The 13,989-nt window shown below is 43.1% G+C and overlaps 1 protein-coding gene across 1 annotated transcript; it reads right to left on the bottom strand.

The window, feature by feature from the left end:
* Window positions 1–777: 777 nt before the first annotated feature.
* caprin2 (caprin family member 2) lies at window positions 778–13,634 on the bottom strand. The gene is made up of 21 exons (XM_006805555.3): window positions 13,474–13,634; window positions 12,707–12,956; window positions 12,580–12,642; window positions 12,408–12,494; window positions 11,018–11,256; window positions 10,680–10,762; window positions 9,704–9,817; window positions 8,319–8,356; window positions 8,042–8,224; window positions 7,598–7,639; window positions 7,378–7,506; window positions 7,200–7,284; window positions 5,615–5,664; window positions 5,416–5,523; window positions 5,237–5,338; window positions 5,013–5,153; window positions 4,290–4,431; window positions 4,039–4,212; window positions 3,739–3,800; window positions 2,824–2,875; window positions 778–1,928 (listed from the first exon to the last, which is right to left on the bottom strand). Exons 2-21 carry the CDS (start codon window positions 12,938–12,940, stop codon window positions 1,354–1,356), a joined length of 2,703 nt encoding a protein of 900 aa, XP_006805618.2. The 5' UTR covers window positions 12,941–12,956; window positions 13,474–13,634; the 3' UTR covers window positions 778–1,353.
* Window positions 13,635–13,989: the final 355 nt, after the last annotated feature.

The raw sequence follows: 13,989 nt of genomic DNA, 5'->3' as shown, positions 1-13,989 counted from the left end.
CTTATTTTCTTCGATCAGTGATGAGTAGTAAGCTGTTCTGGCTTTGCGGAGGGCTTTCTTATAAAGCAACAAACTATTTCTCCAGGCTAAATGATGATCCTCTAAATTTGTGACACGCCATTTCCTCTCCAGATTACGAGTCATCTGCTTTAGGGTACGTGTTTGAGAATTATACCACGGGGTCAGGTACTTCTGATTAGAGACCTTAGTTTTCACTGGAGCTACAGTATCCAGAGTCTGTCCCCATTACCAAATCGATTATACTGGATGACGTTGCTGGCTGCACAATGTTGACTCCTCAGACTCATTCAAGTAAAATGATAATTTAGCCGACTGGTTTGGGAAGTGTACTTCACGTGGAGCTCTATATCACCACCTGTTTGAGAGGACATCTTTGATAAGCAATGAAGATCAGTTCTGTGGATTCTGGAGCCGGACACACAGGCTTAATAAGCATCAAGGTTACAACCACTCACCAGTGGTTTTATGTTTAATGAGGCACTTAATACTCATGTTTGGAATGGTTCTTATAGAGCATTTTTGTATGTACTGGAGTAGGGCTTTTAAAGCAACTGGACTTTTTGGAGTTTTGTGAAGACATTTCACCTCATCCAGGAGGCTTCTTCAGCTCTGAACTGATGCTTGATTTGCCAGAGGTACGAATAACTGGCTCTTAAACAAACCTGCTTAAGTAATGTAACCAAAGAGGGGTTTTTTTTGTTTTTGTTTTTTTTTTACTTAAACAAATAAAACACAAAAACCACTACACTTCACTGCTCATCTTTTATTTCATCAACAGACCTCTTTTATACCTTCACAGTAGACTTAGTGCTACAATTTTGCCTTTAGTGTTCGACACCACACCCACCACCAAGAACAATCCTTTTCTCAGTAAGAATGAATGGATAGGAGCACAGCATCAAGCAAAGTGCTGCAAATACAGTTTGTCAAGTCACCTGATATGTTGAACTAAATGAATGACTTGAGGTTAACATCTGGTCAATGCAAACATTCATTGAACAAAAAGGCACAAAATGATTCCATTCTTGCAGCTGCTGCTTTACAGCAGATGGTGTAACTGTATCAGTCAACGTGGTCGTTCATCACAATGATTTTTATTTTGGGGAGAAGGTGGTCTGCCTGGTTTGTCAATTGGTAACAGACCCCATTTGAAAACAGGTAAGTTGTGTAAGTGGTCAAAGTGTATAAGCTATACTCTCACCCATGTTGTGAACAAGTCTTATGCATTAGCATGCAGCCTGACCACTATACTCAAACGTCAGTGCAGTCACCGTTCAATGCAAAGCAAACAGTCACACACTGGAAGAAGAGTCCCAGCAGGCTGACTGCTACTCAATCCTGGTACAGCAGAAACCCAGAGAAGGTGCTGTACTTCCAAGTGCTGCCATAGATGGCTCCACGATGCAACCTGAGCCACACCTGGTCTCCTTGGAAAAGCGGCAAAATGGCGTGGTTGCTGGCCGTTTCATGGTCTGGGGCTCCATCGTTGGCGTATGCCGACACCATCACCTCCTCGTTGCGCATGAGGTTAATGTAGAGTGGCACATTGATGGCAAGCTTCAGGATGTGGAAGATAAAGACATAGGTTCCATTCACAGGGCAGGTAAAGCGGCCAATGTGGGTATCGTACATCTCCCCTAGGTTGCTATGGAGCTGGTCGAATACAATCGGCTGGTCGAGATTTCCCGGAGCGAAGTTGGCAGTGCGAGAGGCAGTGAAGGCCACTCGCAGAGGCTGGGAGAGTGGGTAGAGCTGCATAGGCAGTAAGGCGGTGTGGTGGTGTCCATGTGGAGTGAGTGGGACCTCCACAGTGGAGACAGACAGGGAATCCCCGTGACCCGAGTCCACAATTGTGAATGCTCCCTCCCTGTCTGGGCTGCTCACCTGAGAAGAATCACTCCAGGCTGCTGTGGAGTTGAAACGACACAGAATGCCATGTTGATTGTTTTTAACTGCAGGAAGACAACATATCAAATCCCAAATTTGAGAATTTTGCTGTGGAAATATGTTGGTGGCACCAAACTTAAAATCAGAAATGCCAGGCATTCATTACAACAAGCAAGAGGAGCAGCGCTCGACTATCCAAACCTAAAAATGGAAATCAATTAGAATAGATGTGAAGAGAGGGACTGCACTCCCGTCCACACGTAAAAGCCAAAAACGAAGGAAACGCTGCTAGGAACATGCCAAAGCAGCAGGTGGCGCTCTATTCCTATCCGTGTAGAAATGTTGGCCAATTAGAAGTCAGCCTGGGTGGGAAAGAGTAAACAAATTTAGGACTCAGTTCTGCTTCTATGCGCTGTGTGTGGAGGGACAGCAACTGTGTGTGTATATGTAAGCATTTAAACACTGCAGAGAGAACAATTAACAGTATTGTAGAAATTCATTTCACCGAAACAATAACCTGGCGCACAGTGTGACGTCAAATAAAGGCGCACACCTTTGACGCTGCGTTTTCTCCATTTACCTCGTCCACACGTAAATGCAAAAACTGAGTTTTCAAAAATCTCCACCCTGGCCGGAGTTTTTAGAAATCTCCGTTTTCAGTGACCGAAAACGCCGTTTACGTGTGGACGAAAGGTGCAAACGCATAGAAAAATCTGCGTTTTCAAAAACACCCGGGTACGTGTGGACGTAGCCTGGAACTCATGTCACCCGTTTGCATCCATGAGTGAGCTGCACTGCTGCCACTACTGGGCTCTAAGTTTGTTTGTAAACTTCAAACAAATTCAGGTATGAAAAAAAAAAAAAAGAAAAAAAAAAGTGGAAACTGTAGCAGAAAAGACAATCATTGGTTCCTACCACTGTTGTTATGTCTCCCTGCTCGCCTGTAGTTGTGCTGGTACCCTGAGTCCTGAGGAAAAAGGCCACAGAAGCACAACAGTGACTCACGCAGACACAAAAAGGACAACCGTGGATAATCAGCATGATGTCGTCCATGTGTACATCGTTTTAAACACAAGCGTTGCTCAATTTAACAGCTGTGACGTAGTCACATGTTAAAATGACCATAAGAAAATACTTTTACACAGAAGGAAACAAGGACAGAAGATGAGCTTGGTATAAAATCTAAGTTTAAAAATAAAAATTCTGTAAGATGGAAAATTTTGCATCTTCATTCAAGTTGCAGAGTCATCTCTGCGAGGTCATCTCTTTTCATGAAATGGGCCGTCTATACTTCCTGCTTTGAATCTAAATTGTGAGCAGCTGTCTGACACAAACTGGAATTTTATATTTTGTTATTACCTTTAAAAGATGATTTTATATAAAAGTCAGGGATTGTTCAAAGCTTTTGGTGAGCGCTGATGATCATTTGTTATGGCAACCAACACAGTCAACATATCCCACAACTGCAGCCTACTTTGTATAAGCAAATACACTTCTACACACCGCTGCTGATGATCTACTTGATTATGAATTTTAAAGCTGCAAACTTCCTCAAAACAGATTGTGCTTACAGAAAAACTGCCCCCCCCCCCCCATATAGAAACAAAACGTGCTCCCTTTCCACATGAACAGATTGGTATGAAAATTGCAGGACTTGAATAAGTTGTGCTTTTACTTAGTGAGCAGCTTCACTTCTGTAAATAAATTGATTTGCTTGTTAAGTAGGTTTCCTCATCCTTTGCTTGGGTCATTTCATGAAATGCCTTTTTGGTTTATGGCCGTATTTAATCCATCATTAGTGCTGGGATTATAAAACATAGGTCGACTTACTCTAGCTGCATAGAGGAGGGGACCAGGGTCCCTGAGATGAGTTGGAGAGATGTAGGATCCTCCTGTAATCAGAATCTAGTTTAAGAAAACCTCAGTTTAAATTGAGCCAGTTCACAAAGATGCTTTATGAGAAGGTCATAACCCCACAATAATAAGGAAAACTTCACACATAAACACTTTGTGGTTGTAGGAAGAAGGACTCCCTTTTAACAGGAAGAGCCCTTCTGCACAGCCACAGCTTGGGGTGGGGTGAGGAAACGCACAACAAAAACAAAACAAACAAACAAAAACAAACAATACCTCGTTGCCACCCAGAGGAGCGAAAGGTTTGAGCCAGTGCCTTGCCACCACGTGCCATACCTCTCACAGAGCCTCTGGTGTAGTATGATTGGCTGGGTCGATTCACACCACCCGACTGGCTTGGAGACGCAAAGATCTGTCCACCATTACCCACCGAGTAATCCGACTGGTACACTAGAGAAAATGCATCTCAGAGGATGTCGACCGGTCTCGCAGTGAGGACAAAGCCAAGAATGCAAAACTCTACATACCTGGCTGTGCCTCCTCCTCTGAGAGGGCAAACTCAGGTGGTGTCTGGGTGCTGGCAGTGGTGAATCTGGGCTCAGTGAAAACAGAATCTGGTTTATAGTTCACCTCCCCCGTCTGAGTTAAGGAGGTGCTCACTTTAAAGACCTACAGGAAGCAGAAAGTGGACAACCAACAAAAACCTTGAGCTGTTTTTTGGAAGTCACAAAACAGACATTGAGAAAATGTAGGCTAATGAGCTTGTTTAGCATCCATAAGCTGTATGGGTGTTTAATAGTTAGTACCACAAACTATTAAAATATTAGACTCTTACTTTCCAGAACAGAACCACAAAAATATTTTAGATGAGATGTCAATTTTTAACTTTAAATATGATGGTTCTCAAAAATGACCCATCTTAAGACTTCCACCAACTTTAAGTTTGTGAACACTCTGAGACTACAGCTGGAACAGCTACACATGTTCAGACTCCCAGTAAAATGGAGATATAATACCCACTAACAGCCTTTGACCCATTAGCTGAAGCCACAAGATCTTTAATCAGAATCTCTCATCCTGAGCTGCACCATGTCTGAGAAGTCTCAGCTCTCTTTCTTGCATACAGTGAGATCTTCTCACCTCATTTCTTTTTATATGAACACCGTCTGAATCAGAGAGGAGCTACAGCCCTGCACTTTGACTTTATCCACCAATGATCACAGTCGGAGTGATACTTTGATGAAACTTACTGACTGGATGTTCTGAAACTGTGCAGAGGTCAGAGATCGCCTGGTGGGCGGTGTAGAGAAAGTCTGTCCCTGAGGGGGGGTGGAAGTGCAGGACGTTACCCCATTACAGGGCGACTGCTTCCCTGAATCTGTTACTGGTGTCTGGGAAGGTTAAAAGAAACAAAATTAAGTATTCTGGCAACACTTCACAGAAGAAGTTCTCTCCGATGGCTAAACTCATCTACCATAGGGCAGCTCTTCTCCTCCAGATTGCTGGAGACAGTCGACTCGCGGCGAAACAGTGGCGGTGAAGGAAAAATCTCTTTTTCAGCCAACTGGAGAGACTCCTAGATTGACAAGAAAGCTTAAGAGAGGCACACAGAATGCAGAGTATAACTTTATATTGAAACGAACGGCTCCTTACATGAGGTAGGGCCTTTGGGGAAAGTTCTACGTCACATGTCTCCAGGCTCGGATTTCCATTGGTCAGACTGACTCTGCGCTCCGTGAGCCTGGTGGGCAGTGGGGTGGACTGAATATAGGAAAGGTGGATACGTCACAACTAAAAACGGTTCTCATTATTAGTCACACCTGCTTTGTTAAAAAGGGAAAGAGCTCCTTACATGCATCGCTTTGGGTAGGACATCGATTGGGCTTCTCAAACCTGCTTTAGCTGTTTAGGTGAGATGGAAACAAAACAATAAATATTAGGAAAGTTATTCCAAAAGTCTAAGAAATATTTCTTTTGTACGACTAAAAGACCGACAAACTGCTAAAACACAACAAATCACATTTGCATATACTGCTAGTACATTTATAGGCCACACCCAGGCCTGCAAGCGCTTCCTGAATATTATGTTTAGAATAGATTTAAATGTCTTTTAGTGTATTTCACCGTTCTGTCTTTATCCTACATCTCCCTATAGCGGCTCAACCCCTTCATAGGAGCATCGCCACGCTAAATGATGAACACGTTTTTATTGAGTCCTCAAATGGCTTTTTAATCACACCACCAACTGGATCGGGGGAATTTGAGGTTCAGCATCGAGTCCTGGGATAGACGTGGAGACTAGATGAGCTGCGAAGTCAAACCACTGATCCAAGCAGAATGCAACCCGCTATACCCCCTGAGCCACAGCCTGTACACCTGGTGAGGTCCAGCACACTCAAAACCTCCCCTCAGTGATGTTTCCAACACCAGTAAAGTTCATCCATCTCAACCCTGACAAAACAGAATTCATGTAGTCATCCTGTGTACTGACTACATGAATTCTGGTGTAGTAATCGACTCACTGTGAGTTGATTACTACACCGGCTCCTCCAGATCATCAGCCACCGAGATTCTTCCCATCCAGGTTTGCTTCTTTTAATTTAGATTCTGTGTTTACTTTTTTTAATTTAAACAAAACTATTGGATCTTTTGTACACAATCTAGATCAGGTTTGTGTAATTATACAAGACTAAGATGACTCCATCCTAACCACCATCTATTCAACATTCTGCCCTCTAAAAAACAACAACAAAAACAAAGTTCAGGTGCAAAACCAACAGACTAAAGAACAGCTTCTACTCGTGGGCTGTGAGAACCATAAATGCAAAGTGAGCAGACCTCTCTCATACAATCACTTTGCTGCTGCTATTCATTCCAGTCCCTGTGCAATATTTCATCAGATGTGCAACTTCCATCCCTATCCTTCGTGACCAAAGCCCCCACAATGCTTCCTGGAGACAAACATTGTGTAGTGTTCTTATATTTTTTCTTTACTTTTGTGGTCTTGCTACCTTATTTCACTGTGCCAGCAACCCTACGATGACAATAAAAGTTCTAATTTTTCTCTTTAAGTACCTAGCCCTTCCAGATTGATCTTTAATAGTTCTCATGATGCAATATAATCACTGCTGCATTAGCAACTTTACAATGATCCCAAACACACGGCCAATGCAGCAAAAACATAGCTTTACCATTAAAGAGTACTTTGGTTGGATCTCTTAGTTTTCAGAGTTCAAAGCTGTGCTGGTCAGTGCTTGTTGGTGGCACCTTCGCCTAGACAAGGACAAAAGGACCTCCTGCCATTGAACTTTGATAAGCTTCTTTTAAAAAGGTAAGGCCCACCTGTGCAGTCTTGCTTTCATCTATGCCATTTTATATGATAAAGCACTTTGTGACACCTGAGAATTACAGATCTTGTTAATTTTTTCTCAATTTACCCAGAATAGAGGGAGATCCAGAAGGCTGTCTCTTCAGTCTGAGCTGGTCATTTGTCGGCGAGCTCTCACCATCTAGGACAGAGTCCTGAACAGAACAGCATTAAAAACAAACAGCAATAAACCTTCAGTCACTGGCAAAGCTGAAAAACACTATACAATAGTACCACCAGTTACACACCTGCATAAAACTGAAGGAGCCATGGATCTTTGTCATGAGCTCCTCGAGGTGTTGTTTTCTCAGGATGGGATCTTTAGGTAAGGCAGATGCAGACCTGAAAACTTCCACAGGTATATCCATGGCAACTACCTGTCAGGAATTACAAGGGGCTCATTTGTACACCTAAAAATATTTACAGAGCATCAATGCGCGTCTGGTGAAGATCAACTGTTCAACTCACCAACTTTGAATTTTGCTCTTGTTTGGCCTTCTTCTCTTTCCTCTGGGAAGAACATGATTTGAATCACCTGAGCTTTTGAGCCAAAACTGGCAGATTTAAGATCAACTGACTACTTTCAATGAGTGCGCTCACAGAGAGTTACAGTACATCTGCAGCCCTTATAATAGCGAGTCTTTGCTGTCCCCTCCCCCAAAGTAATGCAGTCCCTGGAATGTTACCTTTGCTAAACTCCAGCATTAGTGTTTCGTTTTATTCGTATCTCTACCTGAGCTGTTGTTCACAGACAGCCTGTTCTTCATGAGAAGAGGAATGCATAAATCATGTTATACTTCCGTTCGATTCATTCTGGATACTAATATAATCAATAGTCGTCTTCAAGTCACCGAGTTTTACTCGTCATTGCAGACGACGACTGAAGAGCAAACATGTTGGACTATATTTTACCAGTTTGCAGTCTGCAGACTGCTTCCTTGTGGTGGATGGAATGACTTTAGGTATTAAAGTGGCAGCTCCTCTCCATGGTTTGAGGACTGCAGTTTGCGGTGATGAAGGTTCCTCTGGGAGCTCCACATCCCAGCAGTCAGGAGGGTCCTGCTCCTTCTCGCTCACATATAGTCTATTGAAAAACTGTCATACAACCAACAGAGCAGTGGATTGGGAACTGTTTGTATATAAAGCATTGAAATGCAGTCGAAGGAAAGGGTGGGGGAGGGGACCTTACCTCCTTTGAAACTTCATTTGATTTTGACTTTAGTATGGCTGACAGGGCAAAGCAGAAAGAGAAATATGGAAGTCAACTTTTTCAGGGAAAATATGGCAGTTACAGAAATACATTTCATGTAGTGATGCCTCTTAAAGCTCAGCTGAAGCAGAAACAGGGTGGGAGTGGGATCACAACACTGTCAAAACTAACCTTGGAGCTGTGCAAGGGCCAGCTTCCCTCAGAACTGTTAAACAGGAGCCCGAGGTGGGACACCTGATGACAATACAACTACACAACGTAGATGGCTGCAAGTCGCAGTCTAAACAAGCAAGAAATCAAAGCCCGGAGGTGCCGTAGTCTGAAATCACCTCCCTCTCTACAGTCTATATTGCAGATCGACTCAAACTCATTTTTCAGCACATGAAGTTGTTCTTTGCCTGCTACAGCTTCTGGTTGGAGTAATACTTCTAGCTTACAGAACACAAAGAGGACTACCACGCGCATTTCCAAGACAGCACAGTTTGTACAGTTTGTGTCAATTCCTGGACAGGAAACTCAGGAAGCACCAAAACAATGTCAAGGACTAGGGATGCACCGATACTGGTATCGGGCCCGATACTGTAAAATGTGTGTGTACTCATACTCGTAAAAGTTAACCGATACCAACTTATTTCATTAATCAGAGGGTGGCTTGTGATTTCTGTTGTAGTTTTTTAGATTGGCCACTAGGGGGACATCCCGTGCTAAACAGGCACAGGGTTAGGCGAGTGAGACTGGCAGCTCCAGATAAAAAAGAGAAACTGGAGGCTGCTGTAGCTAGGCTAAACAAAATGTCAGCAGTGTGGAACAGCCAACTTTAACTCAGGTTTTGGAAAAGCGAAGAAAAATGTCAAGAGAAAATCCACGGGCAGTTAAAATAACAGAGGCTCGACTCATTTTATCGCTCTGGATGACCAGCCAATGCCGGTCGTGGAAAACAGAGGATTCTTCTCAGCATACTCGAGCTGCGATATGAAATTCCCAACCGCCCATACATCAGGGAGATAATGGTGCCAAAACTTTCTAAAGAGGTAAAGACAAGCAGTGTCTGCGCGATGTCAGTCCTTGGTTTAACGGCACAGTGGACTGATGAGCCACGGGATTGCATTTGTGTGTGTGTGTGGTAGAAGTTTTTTTGGTTTTTGTACTCTGTATCGGCAAGTACTCAGATCCAAGTATCGGTATCGTATCGGTTTGAAGAAATTGGTATCGTTGCATCCCTATCAAGGACCATCAAAACACTAACCTGGTCAACCTGCTGGTAGGAAAGTACAAAATAAAAACATAAAACACTGATCCTGTAACACATGCGAGGCGTTTCGTGGCTGAAAAGTTGCTGTTGAAATGTAATTTTGGAAACTTACGAGTGCGGCTGGCTGAGCTCAGGACCAGCTCTGGAGTCTTGCTTGGAGGAGGAGGAAGACAACTGAAGTACTCGCAATTCAGCAGCCTGGTGAGCTCCTCTTTCAACTGTTTAACTGAAAAGGAAAAAGAAGGCAAGTAGTAGGGAAGATCTTCTTAGTAAGGTAAATCTATACGCACGAAAACCAAGCGGCTAAAACCAGAATGAAAAAAAATGTGTTGCAGTCAGTAAGTGTATGGTGTTATGGTCAAAGTAGTTCCTTTTTATTTAGGTGATAACTCCTTGAACAGAAATATTGTGATGTAAGGCTTTTACAACAACACACACCCTGTGCTACACTCTTGTACACACACACACACACACACACACACCTCCAGATTAGCATGTGACAAGCTTCAAAAGCAAACTGCGTACTCTCAGTTTGACTCAGTAGGAGCCTGAGTGAGTGTCAATCCTGAGTGTGAAAGAAAAACTCATTTGCTTGGTTGCCATTCACACTCAGGGTCAATGCAGGTACTTCAAACAAATCATCCGTCAGTCGAGCCTTACAACTCTTGGTCAAAACTGTCTTCAAACTAATTCAAATTCAAATTTTTTATTTGTCACATACACAGTCATACACAGTACGATATGCAGTGAAATGCTTGGACAACTGCTCGTGACCTAAAGAAAAAAAGAGAAGGCTATGAATAAGATAGGAAATAAATATGAAAATTAAAAAGGGTAAATTTAACCAGGAAGGAATAAAATAAAATATAAAAATTAAACTATATCGAGATCCTTTCTTGGAGTGAAGTAATAAGTCTCATTGAATCAAGAACATGTATGCCCTGAAATAAATGCTGTGGATTAGAGAAAAACCTCCAAACGCCTTCAACAGGCTGAGGTGGAGGTTTATGAATATTTTGCTGTTTTTCTTGTGTCTAATATGTTAGAATTACAGAAGCTCCAGAGATCTTTCCGGTTTTTGCACTCACATGAGGATCCAGCCACCGGCTTGTCTTTTCCCTCCAACAGGTCGATGTAGACCAGAGCCGCCTGCTCCATTTGCTCTTGTAAACTACAGCAAACAGAAAAGATGTCAGCAGCTACATCCTGAAAGTCAAGCCACCCTGTGCCTGACTAACGAGAACAAGTCTATGTCAACACTCAACTTCCACTCAAGGGCAGAAAACGTGGCTCAGAATTTGTGGCCTACTGAAAATATTGTGACATGACCGATGAGAAGTGAAAGACTTGGGTCAGAAGTTTTAGTCATTTCAGTTGCTACGTCATCTTCAAAGGAGGAAGTTCACCATCTCACGGTCACTCTCACCTCAGTCTGTTATCTCTCTTGACTCCAAGCAAGGTGGTGAGCTGGCTCAGACTATGCAGCTGCTGGCCTGGAACGCATGGTGCCTGATTGTGGCCGGCCAGCAGGTCCCTCCTGACGTGCTCCTTCTGCAGGCTAGCAAGGAGGTGCTGGACCTGCAGTACAGTGGCCAGACGTCGCCTCTCTTCCTCCACCTTGGCTACTTGCTCCTTCTTCATGGCTTTCCTCTGGGCCTTAATCAGCTGCAGGGGAAGATTAAAGGAGTTTTCAAATTCTACAGCTAGTTTTCTGACTATACAACAGTTTAATTTATATAATGCATATGAAGTCATGAACGCGCATTTATTTACAAAGTACAGTTCAAGTGCAGTTTTAGACCAGATCGACATCCAAACAAAAGGAAAGACGACTATAACAGATGAACTCTGGCAATCTTTTCTCCGATATGTGCCAGGCATGGGCTCCTTCAATTCAAGGTCCTACACCGATTACACATCTCCAAGGAAAAGTTAGCCAAGTTCTATCCAGGAGCTGACCCTCTGTGTAACAGATGTAAAGCGGAAACAGGTTCGCTCCTTCATACCTTTTGGACATGCCCCAATCTTCATAACTATTGGGTGTCTATATTTAACACTCTGTCAGAGATGTATAACGTTAAATATGATCTTCTGCTCTAACGGCTATCTTTGGGGTGATACCTCAAGACATCACTTTGCCAAAATACTATTCGAATTCTATTGCCTTTGCTTCACTTATCGCAAGGCGCCTTATACTTTTAAGATGGAAGCAGGAAGCTCTCCCACACATGAACAGTGGCTTACAGAGCTCATGAGGTTTTTACATTTAGAAAAGATGAGATATACACTGGCAGGTTCAACCACCAGATTTAAGGCATGGCAGCCATTCCTGATGTACATGGAAACGTTTAAAATGACCACCTTATCATGACCAGATGCCATATCTCTATATCACTATCATAGTTAACTGTACACTGAATGTCCCTTATACATTTTATTTTTATATTTGTTTGTTTGTTTTTTGTTGTTTTGTAGGGGTTTCTTTGGTTTGTTTGTTTTCCTTCTCTATTTCTGTTATCTTTTGGGGTATTGTAAATACTGAACAGCAAACTACTTTATGTTCAATGTTTTGTTATTAACATGCTGCTGTGACTGAAAATAAAATTTATTAAAAAAACAAAACAAAAACAAAAGGAAAAGCACAGGTTACATTTCTAACTGGTGGGCAGCCCACAGCCCAAAAATATCATCGAATTACCAGGAGTCATTTTGGATATGCTCATCTAATGCACCGGAGACAAACACAGCACAAGCAACCTAATACCCCGGGCATAATAACGGCGAGCCAGGATATAAAGACAAAGGGACACATTTACATTCTGAGTCAAGCCATCCAGGGTTTTGTGGAGCTCTCGTGCAAAGTCCAAGTTGTGCAGCACCTCCTCATACTTTTCCACAGCCGCCTAAAATGGAAATCAAAAGCTCAAATCACCAGTGCAGGTTCTAGAAACAGAGCTCATTTAAGACGTCACTACTAGCTGGACTCACCATTTGATCTTTGTTCAGAACCTCACCCTGCTTCAGTCTCTTCCTGTAGCCGAGCAGTTTCAGCTGCGGGGACGACACGCGTCACAAACAGCAGGCGCCCACTTTCACAGCACTGTCAGAAACTTACCTTCTTTTTCTCTAGGTTGCGAATTTTGTGTTTGAGGCAGATGAGGCCATCTTCTATGTAGGTTTCGTAGCCGTAGTAAGCAGTGGAGATTTCCATGTTGAGCTGCAGCGTGTTCAACCCAGCAGGTGAGCCCATCTTCAGGAGACCATCAGCGACCGAGTCCTCTTCTCTTCCTTTTGAGTTCTCAGGTGGAAAGGTGATATCCAGGGTAGGTGAAGGAGACAGCTGCACCATAGTGAGCTACACACTGCTATGAAAAAACAAAACATCAAAGCTGGAGAGGAAAGATCCGGTTGTTGCTTGCAGTGTTTCAGTAGAAACAGTGGCTGGGTGGACAGAAGAGTTTGGGCAGCCGCCAACCCCGTGACAATGCATTTATCCCGGCCACTGAACAGCCGGCTGTCCGTGGATGAATCATGAAAGGAGCAGAAAGCGCAACAACACGAACAACGTGCGCAAGAAGATGGTTTTATTTGAACTGAACAGTTGTTTAAAACATCCACGTGAGTCATTTTAGCCTCACTTGTTCTGCTGACTTGTCAGGGATTAATATCAGCAGAATGGCCTGTATTAAACATCATAATTACAGCTTTTGGCTCAAGCTTCCTCGTGCTGCAGTCAAATCCCGATTAAAAATCCACGCAAACTTTCCTGCAGATATCGCGTCAAAAGAGCAGACACTTAGCGGATCACAACTTTGCCTTCATATTGTCGTCATTTCAAATGTTATCACTACAGACGCCGCAGCGTTTCAAACAAACACGCACCTGGTAGCTTGTAACAATCTCACAGGAAGCGCCGCCGGACAGCTGCGAGCTCCAAACAATCCCCTCTTTTCTAACGTGATGTTCAGCTGGCAGAGGCCACGCCGGTGTCGGCTCACACCTTTATATACTCTGCCGCTTTACACATGCCTGCTGGGGCCGAAAAAAATCAGCCACACCACATCCGGTTCTAGTACCTGTCGGTGACCAGACCGGATTCTCTCTGAAACATCATTACATCACTTTATAACAATATTTGACAAGTGATTTGATGGATGGAACCATGTTGTGTGTTTTGTTGTTGGTATAAATAATTCAATTGAATCATGAAATGAGTTCACACACTGTTCAGGACATAGTTCTCTGTTTAAACCACAGACTGTATTTAAAAGATAGAAGTAGTCATCTCTGCATTTAGAAACATCACCTTTACCTTTTCAGTCAGGTGATTTGATTTATCTGTTTATTCATTTATGAGCAAAACGTGACCATACAAGAGTGTGGGAGTGCAAGGTTGTT

Source organism: Neolamprologus brichardi, chromosome 17 (assembly GCF_056152115.1).
Source record: "Neolamprologus brichardi isolate AB-2024 chromosome 17, ASM5615211v1, whole genome shotgun sequence".
Lineage (NCBI taxonomy): Eukaryota > Metazoa > Chordata > Actinopteri > Cichliformes > Cichlidae > Neolamprologus > Neolamprologus brichardi.
Note: the sequence above shows the minus strand (reverse complement) of the source record. Positions and strands in the feature narration are given on the sequence as shown.